Consider the following 20,234-nt stretch of genomic DNA (forward strand, 5'->3'; position numbering starts at 1 on the left):
ATGGGTGTCACGGACCCCATCTAAAAACAAATGCTCTGTAAGGCTACACATTGATTGTCCTTGTTTTTTTTATTACTCCTCTTTCTATCCAGTCTCTCTTCTATTCACATTCCAGTGTTTCATTCAAATCAATCCATGGTTGCTAGGCTAATTTGGACCCTAGCAACCAGATTGCTGAAATTGCCAACTGGAGAGCTGCTGAATAAAAGGCTAAATAACTGAGAAAAAACACAAATAATAAAAAATTGAAAAACAATTGCAAATTGTCTCAGAAAATCACCCTCCTCATGATACAAAAAGTTAATTTAAAGATTAACAACCCCTTTAATTGCTTTCTCCTCCAGTGCAGACGTTTTGTGCTTTTCCCCGGGTGCAAAGTTGTGATCAATATACACAATTTGTCCTTTACCTAAACTGCACAGAGTTGCGTTGGAACAAAGTGAATCAGTCATGTGCATTAGTATAATTAGACACCATTCATTTAAAACATTGTTTAATGGGAATCAACCAATTGTAGATTGTGCTCTAATGCATGCTGGGCACTTTATACTGCACTTCTACCTGGATAAAAATAACCCTAAACCATGCCAAGTAAATGCATTCTGCTGCTCTTTCAACTAAAAATGTAATGTCTTGGTTTTTTGCTTGGTAATAAAGGAACTTCTGTCTAGTCAAAGTAAGAACAGAACATTTATTTTTACTTTTTCCTGTGTTGCTCCTCGTGCTCTTTAAGTACCTGTGATAAGACATTAGACTTCTACTTACTTCAATGTTCAGCTAATTTGACCTTGCATTAGTAAGTCTGGCATAGAACTCTCAAGTTCTCAACCTTCATAATGCAGTATATCACCCTCTCAATCATTCTTAACCTTTGGAGCAATATAAAAGTATTGTTACCAAAGCATCAAGGATGTGCTTGGGATAATAAAGATGAAAGTCTTTTGCTACGAATATGAAAAAGTGTTTCTAACCTCACGATTTTTCATTTACACTTGATTCTTAAAACTGCAAAATCATTCACTCAGGAATGATTGACTTCTTAAGCAAACCCGATTGTCTTTAGGATGAAGACACATGGAGCTACCAGTAGCAGCTGCTTTTTATGGCTACAAAATACAAAAAAAAATACCCTGCCATAGACTAAGGGGGTTATTTATTAGTCTGATTTTTTTTTATGTTTGGACTTTTAAAGGGGAGAACACCATCATTTGGTGGAAAAAAAAAATAGGATTTTTTGTGATTTATTAAACCATGATGGTGTTAAAACTCTGAATAAAAAAGTACTCAATCTCAGACCTGGCGAGTTCATGTAGAAGTCAATGGCAGATGTCCCATTTACAATTGGAAGATATCCTGATCTGCGCCAGGTTTCGTTCAATAATACGAATATTTTGTGGTTTTCAGGCGATAATCAAAGAAAAGTTTTGGATGACAAATCTGAAAAAAATAGTGCTATTAGGATAGATTTTATCAAGTCTTTTCCTGCACAATAAGTTTTTGTGAAAATTTATTCATCAATAGGGTGGGAAAAGTCAGTGCAGATTTGATCGGATCGGTTTTCAGAAAATGATTGTATTGACTTACCTGAAACCCCAGGCCGGTGCTCCTATCGGCAGAAAACTGTACTGGCCCGGGGTTATTATAACAGTGAGCACGACGGAGTGATCCACTTCCGTTATCTTCTTTCTTCAAATTTGCTGGGGCAAACGCAGTTGAACGAAATAGCCGACTTTTTAGTTAAATTTCCGCTTTGCGTTCTACTGCGCATGCGCAGCTGTGCAAAGAAGGAGAAAGAGGACGATTATTGCTGTTATTTTGTTTGTGGTTTTATTGCTTTGTTTTCAGACTTGCAAATTCAACTCTATTGGTTGCTCTGCCTTAATTACTCTAGCAACCATGTAGCAGACCCTATTAAAAAAATATGACTGAACTGTCCATCTGTTTGTTGCAGTACAGTGATTACAACAAACAGATAGCTAGAGGCTGGAAAAAAAAGGAATGCTAATAATTTGAAAATTATGCAAATTAAGTAATGAAGGCCAATTGAAAGGTTGCTTAGGATAGGGCCATCTGTTACATACTAAAAGTTAAAGGTGGACTTAAGGTGCACATACATGGAGAGATCCGCTCGTTTGGCGATGTCGCCAAACGAGCGGATCTCCCTCCGATATGCCCACCTTGAGGTGGGCAATATCGGGCTGATCCGATCGGATCCTAGCGAACGCAAACGGGCGGTCGGATCGCGGGACCGCATCAACGAACAGATGCGGCCGCGATCTGATGGGATTTTTAATCCGATCGAGATCTGGCCGACTTTTGGCCAGATCTCGATCGGGGAAGTCCGTCGGGGGCCCCCATACACAGGCCAATAAGCTGCCGACTCGGTCTGTCGGCAGCTTTTATCGGCCCGTTTATGGCCACCTTTACCCTTTAACGTTACGTTTGGAGATTTTTATCAGCAATGCTAAATATCTGGCAGATGTCTGAAAATAGTTATTTCTGAAAACATAATGGCCGTATTCATATTTTATCTTTTTTTTTTTTGTGTGTCTATTCTAAGAAATTAGGAAACTTTCAGTTTTGAACCTGTGGTGACCTACTTTTTTTTTTTTGTGTGTGTGTATTTTGTGATGGTCTGTATGCTGCCTCAGAGATCACCTGACCGCTCTAACTGTAACAGGAAGAAGTGTGGAAGCCAAAGACTGAACTGGGTGCACAGTGAATCCTACGATCCCGGGGCGGTCCTTATTTTTTTAAAATGCAATTTTCCATTTAGGATTACCCAATGGCACATACTATTAAAAAAGTATGTCATAATGAAACTGGTTTATTTTCATGAAGCAGGATTTTACACATGAGCTGTTTTATGTACCGTATATACTCGTGTATAAGCCGACCCGTGTATAAGCCGAGGTACCTAATTTTACCTCCAAAAATTGGGAAAGCTTATTGACTCGAGTATAAGCCGAGGGTGAGAAATGCAGCAGCTTCTGGTAAGTTTCAATCTCGTTTTTGGATGACTATTCTTAGGCGCTGGCTACTATTCTAAGGTGCCGGCGAATAATCTTAGGCGCCGGCTACTATTCTAAGGCGCCGACGAATAATCTTAGGCGCCGGCTACTATTCTAAGGCGCCGACGAATATTTTTAGGCGCCGGCTACTATTCTAAGGCGCCGGCGAATATTCTTAGGCGCCAGCGACCGTTTTTGCGCTTGACCCGAGTATAAGCCGAGGTAGAGTTTTTCAGCATATTTTGGGGGCTGAAAAACTCTGCTTATACTCGAGTATATACGGTAATATATTTTTTATAAAGACCTACATAGTTTGGTGGGTATAAATTAGGGATGCACAGAATCCACTATTTTGGATTCAGTTGAATCCTCGAATCCTTCTCGAAAGATTCGGCCGAATACCAATCCAAATCCTAATTTGCATATGCAAATTAGGGATGGGAAGGGGAAAACATTTTTTACTTGCTTGTTTTGTGACAAAGTCATGCGATTTCCCTCCCCACAACTAATTTGCATATGCAAATTAGGATTCGGTTCGGCCAGGCAGACGGATTCGGACAAATCCGAATCCTGCTGAAAAAGACCGAATCCTGGATTCGGTGCATCCCTAGTATAAATTTCCTTTAACCTTCTGTGCCGCTTGTGACGCTATCTTTCCTTCTACTTTTATACCCATATTCTCACCAACATTTTTCTTTCCATGTGCCTACTTATACTGCATATCTTTTCTGATCTCCTCTGCTTTTGCCATTTTCTTTCCATGTTCGATTCTCCCTTCTTTTAGCTGCCTATATATGTCACAGCTGACCTGTCCAAAGTGGAAATTTCATCTGTATAGTAACCTTGGTGGTGGTTTCATGGTGAATCAGCAGATGAGGAAATGAGAGGAACCACAGCTTCTCTACACTTCCTGCAGATCTGATTGTTCCCACGCAGGCTTACTGATACAGAGGCACTCTGTGACAGATATTTGGACCAAAAAAGAGTTAATTATATTTTTTGCTTAACACTTTGTCCCCTTCTGGGACCTTAATCATTGCAACATTACCCCACCAGTGTGCTCACATAGACAAAAATGGTGCCAAACCATGTAACAACAAGGTAAAACTCCACCTGTTTATCAAATCCTGCAGTGATGATCCTAATAATAGATGTAACATTCACAGTCAATGGATATGCTACTATGTATCTGTGTATGTACAGGATCTTTTACCTGGGCCTTGGGGGTTTTTGGGATATTTTCTTACAGGGCAACTCTTTTGAAATAAAAAATAACAAAGTGGTATACAGGTGATACGTTTATTGGCTAACTAATATATTCATGGCAAGCTTTCAAAACATTTTAGTTCCTTTTTCAAGCTGATTACAATAAAGCTGTGGTGTTCGATAGATGGATAGTTAGATAGATAGATCCAACATTCAGCTCATAGGTCAAATGTCCAACAAAAGGAATATCAATCTGCGTGTAAGGTGTCAGCCATTTATGAGGGGATCTGCAAGAGACAAGCAGATAAGATACATTTTGTTGGAGATATATCTCATTACTCTAAAATGCTTTAATTTGTTTTTGTTACTGTGCCTTTAAAGGTGAGTACCCCCTTTAAAGCTACTAAAATAACATTTAAGAAAAAACAGAAATCTGCTCTTTTACCTCCTAGATATCGGAAAGTTTCCCTAAGCAAATTGCTGACCTTGTGAAACATACCTGATTTTTTTTCTGTTGTATTTCTCATGACATTGTGATAAATGTTAGTTTTATTTAATTTTTAACTGAACTTTATGACTTGTAAATAACTGTTCCTATAAGCATTGAGAAAGGCAACTTGGCTTACGTGTACAGTTTATTTCAGTTATCTGCTTTATGGTATGTTAATCTTGCATGATTGAAGGTGCATATAAGTTCCCCCCTCCCATGCTTCTTGGATATTGATTCATAAGTAAACAAAGACAAAAGCACTTGAACACTCTTGGTTTAATCAGTTTGCACAAGCTCTCCAACATGTTTTAAGATTAGAAAGTTTCAGTTCAACACTTCTGCCCTTCAGTTTCCACTGGTGTTAGCTATGGTTGTATATGAGTGCTGATGTGTTAGCGTGCATCTGTTCATTGACACCTTTTGCAACTGTTGGCTTGTAATCAAAGTAAATGTAATAAACTATGCTCCACTAAATCCTTTACAAAAACTAGTTAAGTTGTATGTTGCTTTTATGTGGATGACTACTTCACAACTTTCTCAAATATTTAATTGAAAGTTTTCATGCCTCTCTCTGGAACATCCTGAAAAAGATATTTTCAGCTGTATTTTTTTTTAAGACTATTAATTTGTACTTCTTTACTTTGTGTGTGGTCCTTACATAAATGTGCCTTTATAACGGTATTGGAATGCACAATTCCTTAGGCCAGTTATGTGACTTAGCTCAGCTTCGTCATTGCAACTTGACTGTTGTGGGTTTTACTAAGCCATCAAATTAATTAATTTTTTAGCAGTTCATCCCAGTGTTGGGTAAAATTGTGCTGATTTATTTATTTTTAAAAATGTTTACCCTAAGCCAACAGTCATGTCACATGGATGACGTGTAGATACATTAGACTATTGGCACATGGCTTATAGCCAGGTCCTTATTTGTATATAGGCATCTTAGGTACAGACCTGCGCGGATTGATTCCCTCAAACCTGTACCCGACCCATACTGGCGACCCATAACCCGCAATTTTCCCTCCCTAATCTGCTACTTGACCTTACATGCAATAGACCAAATTACCCTGTGACCCAGGAGGACACGCAGAATCAGAAAGACCGTTACGCTGGACCCAAAGTTATGTAACTCCTGCCCTGAATCTGTACGTAAATGGAAGAAGGCTGTTGGAACCACAGGGGAAGACTGGATTAAATCCGCACCTTTACCCAGTATCTAGCCAGGCTACCTGCAGATGTCCAGGAAATTGGGGGCATTTTGCCAGAAACCCGCCAACTTTGAGGGTATTCGGCAGGTATCCGATCCGGTGCAGGACTCTAACTTGAGGGCCTGTTTCTTGGGTGGCAGCTTAAGGGTGAAGGCCCTCTGGTGCCTATATAGCCAATCTATAGCAAATAAAAACTCTTCCCCCAGTCAATGTCTCAACATAATTTCTGCAACTTGTGGGTGCACTTAGGTTGGCACTGGACCTAAAAATACAGCACTGGTCATAGGTCAGTATTTTATTATACACTCTTTGGCACTGATCACAGCTTGTAAACACCTTTCAATTCTTATTGTAGGGATTTTTTGTCACTCTTTTATTCAGATCACTTTTAATTCAGAGATCTTCTTGGGCTGTCTATAAGGTTTTCAATGATGTTTTAGTCAGAGGACTGTGACCCAGTCTTTCTGCTTTTCCAGATTTGGCTTTGCCTTGCCTTGACTACAATTTCTCACTGAGCATTTGAGTTTTGCAGACCCTTTCCAAGATGGTGAGCCCATGTGGCAAATTTGAAGTCCTGGATCATTGCTGCTATTGACAAGCTGAAACTTTTGTTCCGTATATAAAATATGGCATTTTTAGCCATATTCATTTTAAGTATTTAGTTCTCCTGTAAACTTTTAATATTTTTCCAATAGACAGGCAAAAACAATGAAAGTATAATGAGCTGTAAACATTTCATCTTAATCCAGTTTGTTGAGTATATTGTCCATTTCCGTTCTTTCCAGTACAGAAGCGCAAGGGCACAGATTTTGTGTACCTTAAATCTGCTAGAAAACATTAAATAAACCCAATGGGCTGGTTCTGCATTCGATAAGGATTAATTATATCTTCGTTTGGATCAAGTGCAAGCTACTGTTTTATTATTACACAGAAAAAGGAAATTATTTTTAGAAAATTTGGTTTATTTGGATAAAATAGGGTCTATGGGAGATGGCCTTTTTGTAATTCAAAACTTTCTGGAAAACGGGTTTCCAGATAATGGATCCCATACCTGTAAGTGCATTTATTGCATATTTCTAACTGTCTTTATACATTTCTTAAACATAAAAAAGAAATGTCCAAACACATATGCAAGCAAGGTATACTCTTGTCCTTACAGCAAAATGCCCTCATATTTTGAGGGAAAATAAATCAATATTTATTATAAGCAAGGTGTATAGTCACTCACTCTCTTAATTCTGTGGTCTTGGTATAATTTATTTGCATACCCTACATTTCTATTACTTATCAATTAGCGTTCAGATTTGTAAATTAGCGTTATCCACCCTTAGGTTAAATCTGTTCTCTCCCTGTAGGAATTCAAGGTATTCTGATTCTCTTTCTGGTGCCTAAGTGGTTAGTAGACTGGAACCTCTGCGCTCCTGTTCCTTGTTAAATGAAGATGGTCATTATTGATTTGACACATGCTGCTCTCATCCTTTGTCACATTTAGAGGTGAGAGGATCAGGTCTGAATGGCTTCAGAAGTATATGTAACAGCATTGCCATTTCCTTCCATCGATTTTCTTTCCTTACCCTCCTCCCTTGCCTTATATTATATTTTGTTCTCCTTAACAGACTTGCCATTGAGTAGTGATGTGCATTTTCTAAGCAGAAATGGCATATTGATTGAAGAGTTGACAATAACAACCACCTTTGTTTGCTTACTCTAGTTTATTTTCAAAGGCAGTGAAGTCTGCTGATTAATTTAATATATGCACATATATAAGCTTAATCTAAATACTTTTTTTTTTTTTTTTTTTTTATTGGCCAGTCAAATTTGCCTATTCCATATTTATAGTTAAACTGTTTGTCTTAAAGCTGTAAATGCCATCTTCATCCAGTAATTTAGCAACTGTTTATAAGGAAGGCTCTTAATGTATTGACTAGTGTAATAGCATACAGCAAGCTTAATAGCTTTTTGAAATCTGCTGCAAGATAAACAGGATCTTTATGAATGTATGTGTTCAGGGATGCATGACCCACATAACCTACAAATTTGATTGGAAGTTACAGGGCTGGCATCGACTGATGGATAGCAGATTAGAATCCTGTGGTTTGCAAGCTAAAAATTTGTTGTCAAGCAAGGTTTATCAGCTACAATCAGAAGTTCAAGCAGTCCAAGAAAAATTTAAATCAAATGCTTGCCTTTTTTATTTTAAATTCAATTTTTTTTTTTCCATGGCAAACAAGAAAAAAAGAGGAGAAAATATGTTTATCTGGTGAATCTTTTATTCTCCTAAAGCTCTGTCTGTTATTCATCAGGAAGCAGGTCGCAGTTCAGTGAGCAGAAGAAAAGATTTTAATAGAAGCTGTGCCAAGGGCTGTAATGCATCATTTTTGGGCCCTAATTACATTACAATGACAAATATCGATGGTGACAACAGCAATAACCTACATCCTTTAATGGCTAGGCTATGCTGGAAAAGGAGTTTGGGCTCTGCGCCATTAGTTTAGACTCTCTTTCAAAACACAGACCATTAGAAGTGTGTTTCCATAGTGCTATTGGGCAATAGCTGAAGCCCAGTAGTGAGATCTGTGAATGCCTCTCAGAGCTTGCTCTCATGGGACAACAAAGGCAGATTTGATGATCCGTGCAAGTGGCTTTGTTTCCAAGGCAACTGATGCTGTCATATAGGGACGAGAGGGCGACTGGGGTGTGGAGAGGGTATTATGTGAAGATTATTATTACATAGTGCAAATATTATATGCAGAGCAGGCTGTAAATCACATGAGATTGGAAAATGCCCATGTACATAGATGCAAGTACATTTGGTATGTCTTGTTGTGTTCATTTTAAACCGTGGTCTGCCCAGTCTTTCTTGAGGTCTAACAACTATCATCACACCAAACGTTCTCATAGCTGACCTCGGCTTTCTTCTACTTACCTGCGACTTGTACAACTTGAAACTGCTATGCACAAGGTATCTTGGCACAAAGCATTATCTTTTTTTAGCTGAAAATTTTGCAATTGCAAGAGAATTAAACAATTTTACATTTGTGTTCTCAAACGTTTCACCTCCATTATCTGCTAAAGCGGAAGGATTGCCTGCTTGTACAGTGCTTAGTAGGTGATGGTGGCTTTTGAACGTGTTCCGTGTGGTTAGTTGCTGGTAGGTAGTTTTTCAAGCTGCTAGTATGCCTCAGATCTAAAAATGAATCGACTCTGAATATGACTCATGGGTGGAAAAGGTTGGAACCACCTTCCTAGCAGAAACTTTGCCCTCTTTCATAGCCTTTTTTAGTTCTTTAAACGTCATACACATAGGCAGCAAGAAATATGGCCTGGTAGGAAAAGGCTATCTTAACATACTTTCATTCTTATTCTGTGCTGGGCTTTACAGGGTACTGCATGCCTGGATGGCAGTGGTACATTAAACCCAATATAGATCACTAATAATCATAATGTTATAAAAGCAGCTTAGGGGGTAATGTAATAAGTCATAAATGAGAACTAAAATACTAACGAAAATATGCATCTCTCGTATTATTATTTGATAGCTATGACGCTGCATATTTAAACTGTGCGCATCTAATGTCTGCTTAATGGGCACGTCACCCTCTTATTTTATTTTTTTTTTCCTACTGGAGGTGCGGTACAGTGGAGCCTGCAATAGTGTTTGTTTTGGGGTTTATTTTTTTTTTTTTAAATGCCGGTGGCCATGTTGGGTAGCATGCATGTGCATAATGAGTTCCTCCCGGGAGGTTTGTTAATGTGCATGCACGTGAAGTCACACACGTGTGCATAATAAGCAAAAACTGTTGCACAAGTTCTGCAGATGGCTTCCTGCATCAAGAGCTCCCTCCAAGTATGAGAAGCCTAGCAGTCACGGCATCATTAAACAAATAAACTATTGTTTGTTTCATTCTATTTGATTGTTGCCTGAATTTTTTAGTGTGAAGGTGCCTGAGCGTTTGTTTTTTTATTTTTTTTTGTATTTTTTTTGCGTTTCACTTAAAAGACTTTTTTTAATAATAAAGAACCCGAGAATCCTCAACAACTCTTGACAATAGTAAGCTAAAAGATAGAAAGATTTCATTTCAGTCACACACTGTGCCTTGCTTTAAATGGTTCTCAGCAGATCCCAGATTACAATAGCATGACAACCCAAGAAAAATCCAGTATGTAGAAATGTCGATCCACAAGAACTATCTTCAAAACAAAAAATGTGTTTATTTTAGATCAAGTTTTCATTATTTATGTAATATTAATAAATAATCAATTTACATGTGGTTTAATTTTTGCATTCCAATACTTTTAATTCAATTATGGGAAGACCATCTGCCATAGATTACATTTTAAGCAATTAATTTCCATTTTTTTTAAATTATTTTTTTCTCTAATAAAACAGTACCTTGTACCTGATCTTGACTAAGCTTCATGAAACTATATTGGTGGCAAAATAATTTAACTGGGTTTATTTAATGTTTGTTTCTTATTAAACTTCTTATTTAGACAACCCCAGGTCCCAAGCAATCTGGACAAAAGATCTCAAACCTGTATCATGCTAAGATGATTTAGTCAGCATGTGTGCTAGTGCATGATTCTCTTCCTGTGCAATTTACTCAGGACATGTAAGATAAGCTATACATTTTTGAGCAGTTAACTCCCCAGATGGTGTCAAATACCATGGGGATGTACGCATTAATGAGCCCCCTGTCAGGTTTCAAAGCTGACTTGGCAAACTCTACAGGTTTTAATGGTCTACTGATCAAGCTTTAAAGGCTAAAAAAAAAAAAAAAAAAAAAAAAAGAAGAATGCAAATTATGAATAGAAATTTCAGCTGTACTTTTATCACAACAAAACTTTTGAGACGTACTCTAATTAACATACTGCTGAGCTGAACAGTTTGGGCACAATCCACCCACCCACAACAAATTTGCGTTTAGCTACAGCTTTATGTTCCTCTACTCCCTTCTTAGGTGTTTGTTTAGAGACTGTGCACTTGTATACATAATTCAATATGTCAAATGTTGATACATTCCGTCTCATGAAAAAAAAAAAGTCTCTGAATGCTTTGTTTAATGAAATGCTCTTACATTTTATATTTCTTCTCTCTGCAGGCAGAAATTGTCAAGAGGCTGAATGCTATCTGTGCACAAGTCATTCCTTTCTTGTCCCAAGAGGTAAGGAACTTCTTTTGCAGGCACCAAGCTAAGTGATGCCATTTAAATGACAAAGGAGTAAAAAAAAAATTACTTAAAACCTTCTCCCCCCACCCATTGATCTTGTGAAACTCACGATGATTGTATTTCATTTTCTTGCTGCTCTGCTCATTTCCACCGCAGCATCTTATTAAAATTCAGAACAATATAATTTAAATGCACTTATATAATGGAAAATGTTATAATGCGCTAAGCGTAATGCAGCTGTTTTCATGTCATGTACGCTCAGTGTTGCTCAGAATTATGACGCTTTGTCAGAATAGCATCTAATAAAGTAGATTGAAAAATTGCCAGAATAGCAGAGAACTCTTCTCCTGATGATAGGACTGGCAGAAGTGTGGTTAAGAATATCAATCGCAAGTGCTTCCCAAAGTAAACAGAACAGATAAAATCCCCTACTAAGTGCACATTCATGCCTTCTGACAAGACCAGGGGACCTGTTGAGAGTCCATTTATACAGTACAGCTATAGATCCGTTATCCGGAAACCCATTATCCATAAAGCTCCTAATTACAGAATCTCACATAGACTCAATTCTATCCAAATAATCCAAATATTTAAAAATGATTCCCTTTTTCTCTGTAACGATAATACAGTACCTTGTACTTGATTCAAACTAAGATATAATTTAATCCTTATTGGAAGCAAAACCAGCCTATTGGGTTTATTTAATGTTTACATGATTTTCTAGTAGACTAAATATATGAAGATCCAAATTACAGAACGATCCGTTAAACAGAAAACCCCAGGTCCAGAGCATTCTGGATAGCAGCTCCCGTACCTGTACCTTTTTCCTGGATAGATGCTTTGCTTAATTTATATATGCTTTATTAGGTGCTAGTTCCATTTACGTGCCAACATGGATCGTCACATCTGCATCTAAACAAAAGTTTTTCTGCTCCGTCTTTTGCCATAAACACTGGGTCAGACTGGCATACCGGGGCACTGGGAAAAAATCCTGCTCCATTCCTGGGTGCCCATCTACTGGCTTCCGCTGCTTGCAGCTCCATGGTTACTGCAGGAAATGGAGAGGGAAAGGAAATTAAAGATGGCTGCACAATCCATTATGATATGCACAGGCATCTTTAATTTTTTGTATAGGTGCTTCAGCCAGGCAGAGAGAGAAAATCAGCATTGATTGGGGAAAAAAAGAGAGGTTTATGGTATTCTGCTTAGGTGAGGTAATTTTCACTGGTATGTCTGGGGTTGTAGGAGTGCTCACTGGCCAATTCTACAGTTATCTTACTGTATTGTCTGGGGTTGATACGATGATTCTATTTGCATGTCAGAGTAAGTATGGCTAAAGAGAATGCCAAAGCAGCAGGGGACCCCATTAATTCGGGCCCAAGCTTCACTTTTCTTATAGACCCTATATTTGAGTTTAGTTGACCCTGCTGTGTATATAGTGCGCTTCGATAAGACCTTCCTCTATATTGTCATACATTTAAGTCCATAATTGAAGAATGCTGTTCAGAGGATGTGTGCCTGTTGCAGCTATTTTTTATGTGCTAGACTTCAAGAGGAAGTGGGTTAGAGAAGAGCAGCACATACAGTATGTACAGAGAAAGGAGGCCCACCAAAGATCATGAGAAGGTATTCTTGTGGTAATAGGCCACAAGACTGGTTTGAATGATTAACTCTTTGGGTTATACAGTCCCTTAAAGTCCATCCCTTGATCAGGTATTGTCTCTGTATTATGAACGTGTCAAATGTATATTGTATAATGAAGGTTAAAAATAAACCTTTGTTGGCAGTGTGATTGTGAATGGGTCTCCATAAGAGTGCGGCTTTGTTGTTATGAGGCAGAAAAAGGTATTGTGAGCTTATGTGTTAACCATTGTTACAAACTGCTTCCTTGCAACATTTTATGGATTTGGACATATGTACGGTTTTGTGGGCTTTATAATCTTGCTGCTGATACCAGGTTGCACTGTGAAGTTAAAAAGATATATGGTCAGTTTATTTATACTTTGCATTTTTTGCCATGAAGGTCTTAATGTGAATATTTAACCTCTGAATTTTGGATTCATTTGGGTCCCATGGGATAACATCAGATGGTCGTAGAAAGGCTTGTCATAAAGGAATTGCCCCTACCCCCAATAGCCTCTAACGGGGGAATGTAATAAAAATCGCTAACGGAAAAACTATTCGCAATGCGAAAAGTTATGCCTTTGCGCGAACAAATTTTGCTTTGTGCGAATTTAATATAGCTTTTGCGAGCCCGGAAACTGTTTAGCGACCACTTCCGACAGTGAAAGACCGTTTGCGAATTTTATAGTTTGCGCCAATGCGCAGTCAATGTAATAAAACTTCTTACTGAAAAAGTCGTTATGTTTGCTCCAAAAGATTACGACACCTTCAAGCACTTCTTATGAGTGTGCAATTAAAATTCGCAATGCGCAATTAAAATTCGCAATGCAATAACAGTTTAAGGAACAATATTACATTGCGAGATGTGGATTTTTAGTCTTATTGGTGCGAATTGTTTGCTCTTTGCGACTTTTATTACATTCCCCTGTAAGTCTTCTTTTTATGGAGTGGTCCCATGTATTTGCCTTTCCTGTACAATACAGAAAAATATCCTAAGATGCTGATGATGTTTTTGATTCAACTGGAATAAAGTTAAGAAGTATGCGAAAGCGGCGCGTTAGCAATAGACACGTACTGGCACGTAGTAACGCGCCGCTTTTGCATACTTCTTTAGGGCTGAATGTGCAATAGACGTACTGATGTGCCAGTAGAGTAAACTAAAGACGTATGTGAGAGTGCCAGTAAGTTTCTATTGCCAACACCTTCAGCACACAGGCAACAGTATAGACCAAGTGGCAGATCATTTCACTAATCGTGTGCCCAAATATTACGGCTACGCGATTTCTTGTAGAAAAGGTGCGTGGAGAATAAGTCCAAACAGACTCCACTTCCTAAACGCCGTGTACGTGTCCATCTCCAGGAGTGAATGATCCTGATAGCAAGCTTGCTACCTAGGAATGAATGTCGGTCTGAATGGTCACCTTAGTCAGAGAGATCAGGAGAGTAGGGGGCTAGGCTTAGGGAACGATTCCAAACCATTACAAATCATGAAAAGTCTGCATGTTTTTAATTGATGTATATTGCAAAGTTGCTTGAAATTGTGTTTACTTTTCAAAAAGCTTAAGTTGTGTTTTTATGGAGTTCCCCAGGTTATCATTTGGTATGTTCTAGATTGGCCTGTTCTTGGCAAATTTTCAATTGGTCTTCAATTTTTTTTATTTCATTATAATATTTATTTAAATATCAAGGCACAAAAGGCAAAAAGATTGTCATAAAACAGAATTCTTCACAGTGTGACACAACTGCCTCAATACACAACTGGGCACAACATATTTTTGTAATAGATAGAACATGGTGATTTGGCCTACATGCAAATCTGAGTTTGAACATCATTTTCTCCTAACGTATTGTGACCTACTTTACACAAACAGAAGTAAACATATAAAAACATTAATTTTGTGCATTTAAATTAACTTTGGGTTTAGAGTTAGAGTATTTTATTTTACTTTTATAGCCTTAATCTGTTGGGATCCCACCAAAATGTGGCAAAAACAAGAATATTAAGGTAGATACTTTTCCTTTGTATTTGTCCAGTGGATAGATACATTTGTGAACGTAATATGTTTCTTCTGCCTTGTTTTTTTTTTTTTTTAAATATTTTAATTTTGTTTTACAAAGAAATTTTCCATGAAAACTCTTACAGAAAGTAATGTGTTGCACGTAAAAAGCAGCTTCAATAATGCAAAGATACAGATTACAATTATTGCTTTCAACAATAAGGAAAAAAGGACACCAATAGTAGTTAGACAGAAAAGAATAGACAGAAGTGGTAAAACAGTAACCAAAGAAATGTATCCATAGGGGGTGCATACTCGGTGAAGAATATGATCACATAAGAATATAGGTGTATTTTGGGGAAAAATGGCAAATCTAGGGTGCTGTCCTCCCTACGTACCCGTATCTTACCTATTGCTGATAGCCCTCTATATTGAACCCAGGGGCCCCAGAGTTTATGAAAAGAGCGCAAGTCACCCTTTTTAGAATTATGTTCCTTCCTCTTTTGACTATCAAGCTTTCAGATAGGGTCACTGACCCCCAGCAGCCAAAAAAACTATTGGTTTGGCAGGATACAATTTTAATTTTATTACTACTTTTTATTCCTTATCCTTCTATTTAGGCCCTTCTCTATTCATATTTCAGTTGCTCTTTGAAACCACTGCCTGGTTAATAGGTTAAATTGGACCATAGAAACCAAATAGCTGCTGAAGAAAAAGCTGAATAACTTGAACTGGAAATATTAAAAAAACAAAGCCAAGTTGCCTCAGAAAAACATTCTTTAAATTATACATAGTTACATAGTTAGATGAATAAACCATTCAGTCTGACCAAAAGTCAGAAGGCTCAAACTAAAAACACAATGGTAATGTATTTTATGAGCAGTTACTCATTACTCTCTTCCCTGCTGATATGTGGTAAACCACGTTCTGCTTTGCCACTTCGTGAGATCACTAAAGAAATTGCCCTTGAAATAATATGCATTTTCCCCATAGTTTCTTCCCTAGATCTTTGTGTTTCTATACACAGTGTTGAGGGCCAAACTTTGTGCAGCTAAGGGTTTTAATGTAAATGATGGAACGGTTATTTTGTTGTAGGGATTTAATGGGACCTATTCCAGTAGATAAAAAATTAAGGCTCTAATATTTCTATGGTATGGATCGTTTTAAAATCATTCCAGCTGAATGGTTTCTTTGCTGCATTGTGTTAAAATGGACCTGTCACCTACACATAAAAAGGTCTAATGAAAGTCCTCTGCAAATTAAACATGTAACCCAAATAATTTTTTTCATTAAAACATCCATACCTGTTACAAAGGTCATTAAATATCTGAGCTGTCAATCAAGTATTACCTGAGGCATAGAGGCCGGGCAGTCAATTACTTTCACTATCCATTCAGCAATTCCTGGATGTTACTGCCCTCTTCACACCCCTTCCCTCCTCACACGCTCTAATTGTGTAGGGCACTGCACATGGGCATTAGGTCCCCCATTCTGGTGCAAACACAAGATTTTGGGGTGATATACAATTTGTCTTAAAGGGGTTATTCACCTTCCAAACACTTTTTTCAGTTCAGATTGTTTACTTCAAACAAAGACTTTTTGTAATGACTTTCCACACTCTTTACCGTTTTCCTGAAAATTGAAGTTTAAAATTTAATGTTCTTGTCTCTGGGGTTTCAATCTGGCAGCTCAGTGATCTAGGAGCATTTTGAACTGTTACAATTTGATACATTTCGTGACTACGTTAGTTGATACATTTCTCAGCAGCATCTGTGGAATATTCACAACTATTTTATCAATTCTATCAGCTGCCTGCTTGGCAGGGACAAAGATAACAAATGTATCAACTAAATGTATCAATTTAGAACAGTTAAAGAGTCTGAGACCCCCATCCCAAATCTGCTTTAGAAGGTGAAAAATAAAACTTTACACTTCAATATTAGAAAAATGGGCACAAATAAAAACAGAAAGTAATTGGAAACAGTTGTTATTTCTGGTGAACCAACAGAACTGAAAAAAAGTGTTTGACGGTGAATAACCCCTGTTATAACCAATTGCCATAAAATGACTCCTGTCTGCTGGCTGTGATTGTGTAATTCCAAGATTGAAGGAAACCACATTTAAATAATATAGTGTAAGTAAAGTTTATTTTGCTCAACGAACATCATAAAAATAATTTGGAATTGTTTCTTAAGGTGACGGGTCCCCTTTAAATATTGGTTTTCAGAACTGTTGAGATGGGCAAGTTGCACTAAAACTGATTTGATTAAAATCATGTTTTCTATATTGCTTTAGCAATAATTTTAACACAGCATAGAGCAGTGCCGGGTCAATTTGGCCGGGCGCCCAAGGCAACCCGGCCAACTACGTCGCCCCTCACTGTTCGACGCATGCGCAGAAGAGCGGAATCGGCAAGGCCGCGCAAGTGCGCATGCGCGGAAGCGGCAATGCCACGCCAGTGTGCATGCATGCTAGAGTGTATATGCCATTTCAAAACGCCAGCCAGTGGGCATGCGTGGAAGGGCGCACACGCATTAAAAAACAACTAAGCTGCAGCCACAGCTTAAGGACACAAGGGTCCGGACTAGGGGAAGGGCTCAGAAGAGGTACGTGCTTGGCGCCCCTCTGCCTTTGCGCCTTAGGCACGTGCCTCTTCTGCCTACCCCTAGTTCCGGCCCTGGCATAGAGTGGCCCTTATATTAATCAACTGCCTAGACTCTACTATAGTTTTAGTATTATTTATGTCTGTATTTTATTATTTGTCTTCAAATACAATGTGATCAGTTCCCCTTTACGGATTACAGATCGCATATATGAAACTGTGAAATATCCCTCATTTAAATACACTTTTAAAATTTTCCCATGTTCCAATACCATAAGTTTGTAGGGCAGTAAATGAAAAGCCTTACTGGGCTCCTATCCACGACCTTGAACCCTACCCATAAACTTCCTTAGGCCCTCATAGAGGATGCCAGTTATAAAACCTGTGCTCTAAAATATCTGTTGTGGGTAAAATTGTATAATACAATCAAATTACAGTGCAAGTTCAAGATGTTCCTTTACTCTTCAGTTTACCAAAGTTATGGGACCTGCAGAATGCTTGAGACCTGTGGTTTTCGGCATAAGGGCTCTTTCCTTGATTTGGATATCCACACCTTAAGTCTACTAAAAAAAATATTTTAAAAATGAATAATTCCTAATAATTATTAATTATCTATTGGTTAGGGTCAAGTAAAAGGTGCTGTTAAATTACTACAGAGAAAAAGAAAACAATTTTTAAATAAATATGAATTCTTTGATTAAAATGGTCTTTCTGGATACTTTCTGGAACTTTCTGGGTAACTGGTTTCCAAATAACAGATCCCATACTTGTATTAGAAATTACAGTTAATTGGTTAAAGTGTAAACTTAGATACAACTTAGATACAACTTAGATACAATGTTTTTTAACTTGTTTTTCCCCTCTTTCAGCACCAACAGCAAGTGGTACAGGCTGTGGAACGTGCCAAACAGGTGACCATGGCAGAGCTGAATGCTATCATTGGGGTATGTGTGGATTTCCAAGTTTTTGTACATTTAATTTTTTATTAATTTCCCCAAACTAGTGTGTTTTTAAGTTGATGACGGGTGTTTCAAGGAGCATCACTGATTTATAAATCTATTGTTCATTCCTATAAAAAGGTTTTAGAAGGCAACTAAAATTCAAGGCATTTCTAACTACTTTAGATTTGATTTATGGATAGCTGAAAAAAAAACCATTGGTGTTGTATATTTCCTTGTATAAGACTAGATGTTATAGGGATGTGTTATTTGGAACCCTCGGAACCTGGATAGTTGGTTACAGGCATGAATGTAAATCTCGTAATCGTGCAATGTTATCTTTCAAAGCAACATTACTGATTTGATTTGTTTTATCACAGAATTAAATTCATGCCAGGCAAAATGTATTTTCAGGCATGAGATTCAACATGAGAATATGTTGGTGGTTTATAGATACATGATAATTTCTTCTTCTCAATGCAACGGCTTGTTGCAATCAACTTTTCATCCACATAATTGCCTTGTCTGAAATTCCGCTCACCAAATTATTCAAAGGCTATGGGCACATAGTCTGTAGGCTCAGCTGATCTCAACCTGAGTAGTTGCAGAGTAAGAGAAGCGGATGTGCTGCATGCCCCATCTTTGTTCATTTGAATTGCTTCAGCTTGTGTACGATTAAAGGAGGCAAAGGTTGGCCCAAATACATGATGGCAGATGTTTTCAGGCAGATCTCTGCTGCATGTGATCGAGTGCACACAAGCGAGTCAATTCAATTAAAATCAATGAAGATTGGGAATGGAGTGGACCTCTTTTCTGAGCCTGCAAAAATACCGTTCACCTAAGATGTGATGTCTGAACAAATACTCCAAGGAATTTTTATGGCTCATAATCTGCTAAAGGGCTTCTTTGTATGACATTTTTTTTATATGATATAGCATACATCGGTTAATTTTTTTTCTCAGGGGACATATTTAGCATTGCTACTCAAATAAACAATTAACAGCTTGTGGACCCATTTGTTGGTTGGCTCTCTTCTTGTATAGTAAGGGACATGGAAAATGGTCTTGGTCAGACCTAACATCTTTTTTTTTTTTTTTTTTTTTTTTTTTTTTTTTTATTTATATTGTAACAAAATATTTATTATAAGCAGCGTGTAAGCTTTACTCAGGGTCGGACTTGAGCATTGGGGGCCCATGGGGGCTGCAAAATGAAGGGCCCTTCTGGCACTCCCTGGGGGCCCCCTCCCTACCTCCAAACTTGCACCACATGGGGGGTGCAGGTGGGGGCCGGGGGCCCACCGAGTTTTTTTTCCCAGTGTCCCGCCAGCCCAGTCCGACCCTGGCTTTAATTTTTCCTTTTTATGTTTCCCCTAATCACCTAATCGGTGAATAAAGCAAATGAATAAGTGTATCCTGTGCAATTAAGAGGGTGACATCATGACCTGACAATGGCTGGTCTCTTCTTAAGTTAAATAAAACCAGACAAACACTAATGGACTGATTCATGCTTCTTCCACCCCTCTTCCCTCCTCTCCTCTCTGTACTTAATAATAAATAGAAGGGGGGAGGTGTAAATTGTCCCACATGTTAGCGCTATTAATGGCAGCTGTATTAACATGTTCTGTCAGACAGCGGATCTGGGCAGTCACGTTGTTTACATTTGCTAAAGAAAAAAGAAAAACAATGAAATATTGTCTGTTTCACATCACAATGCAGAGGTGAGAAATCGTGCTTTAATAACACATTATTCCCATCTATAATTATACAGCTGGTGCGAGCCACTAAGTTATTCTAATGAAGGCACTACAACTGTACTTTTCTTTTTCATCCCCCCCTCCCAAATGCTTTTTCTTTTGTGTATAGATTATACATAAAAGTCTTTTCCTCTTTTATTCAGTGTATCAAACACACTTTGAAATGCTAATTATTCCATTTACTTTCATTAAAATTCAAATTGCTGAGTGAAGATGTGGATAAGGGTCGCCGAAT

At 38.0% G+C, this 20,234-nt stretch overlaps 1 protein-coding gene across 3 annotated transcripts in view; it reads left to right on the plus strand.

The window, feature by feature from the left end:
* Positions 1-20,234, plus strand: part of tle4.S (transducin like enhancer of split 4 S homeolog) — a 94,845-nt gene that overhangs the window by 14,259 nt on the left and 60,352 nt on the right. For 2 of the 3 annotated variants that reach the window (XM_018235344.2, XM_041580151.1), the window contains exons 5-6: positions 11,018-11,080; positions 18,178-18,252. In XM_018235344.2, coding sequence (XP_018090833.1) covers positions 11,018-11,080; positions 18,178-18,252 — 138 coding nt within the window. The remainder of the gene's footprint in view (positions 1-11,017; positions 11,081-18,177; positions 18,253-20,234) is intronic. The other variant, XM_018235353.2, reaches the window with a different exon arrangement.

This window comes from Xenopus laevis, chromosome 1S (genome assembly GCF_017654675.1).
Source record: "Xenopus laevis strain J_2021 chromosome 1S, Xenopus_laevis_v10.1, whole genome shotgun sequence".
Taxonomy (NCBI): Eukaryota; Metazoa; Chordata; class Amphibia; order Anura; family Pipidae; genus Xenopus; species Xenopus laevis.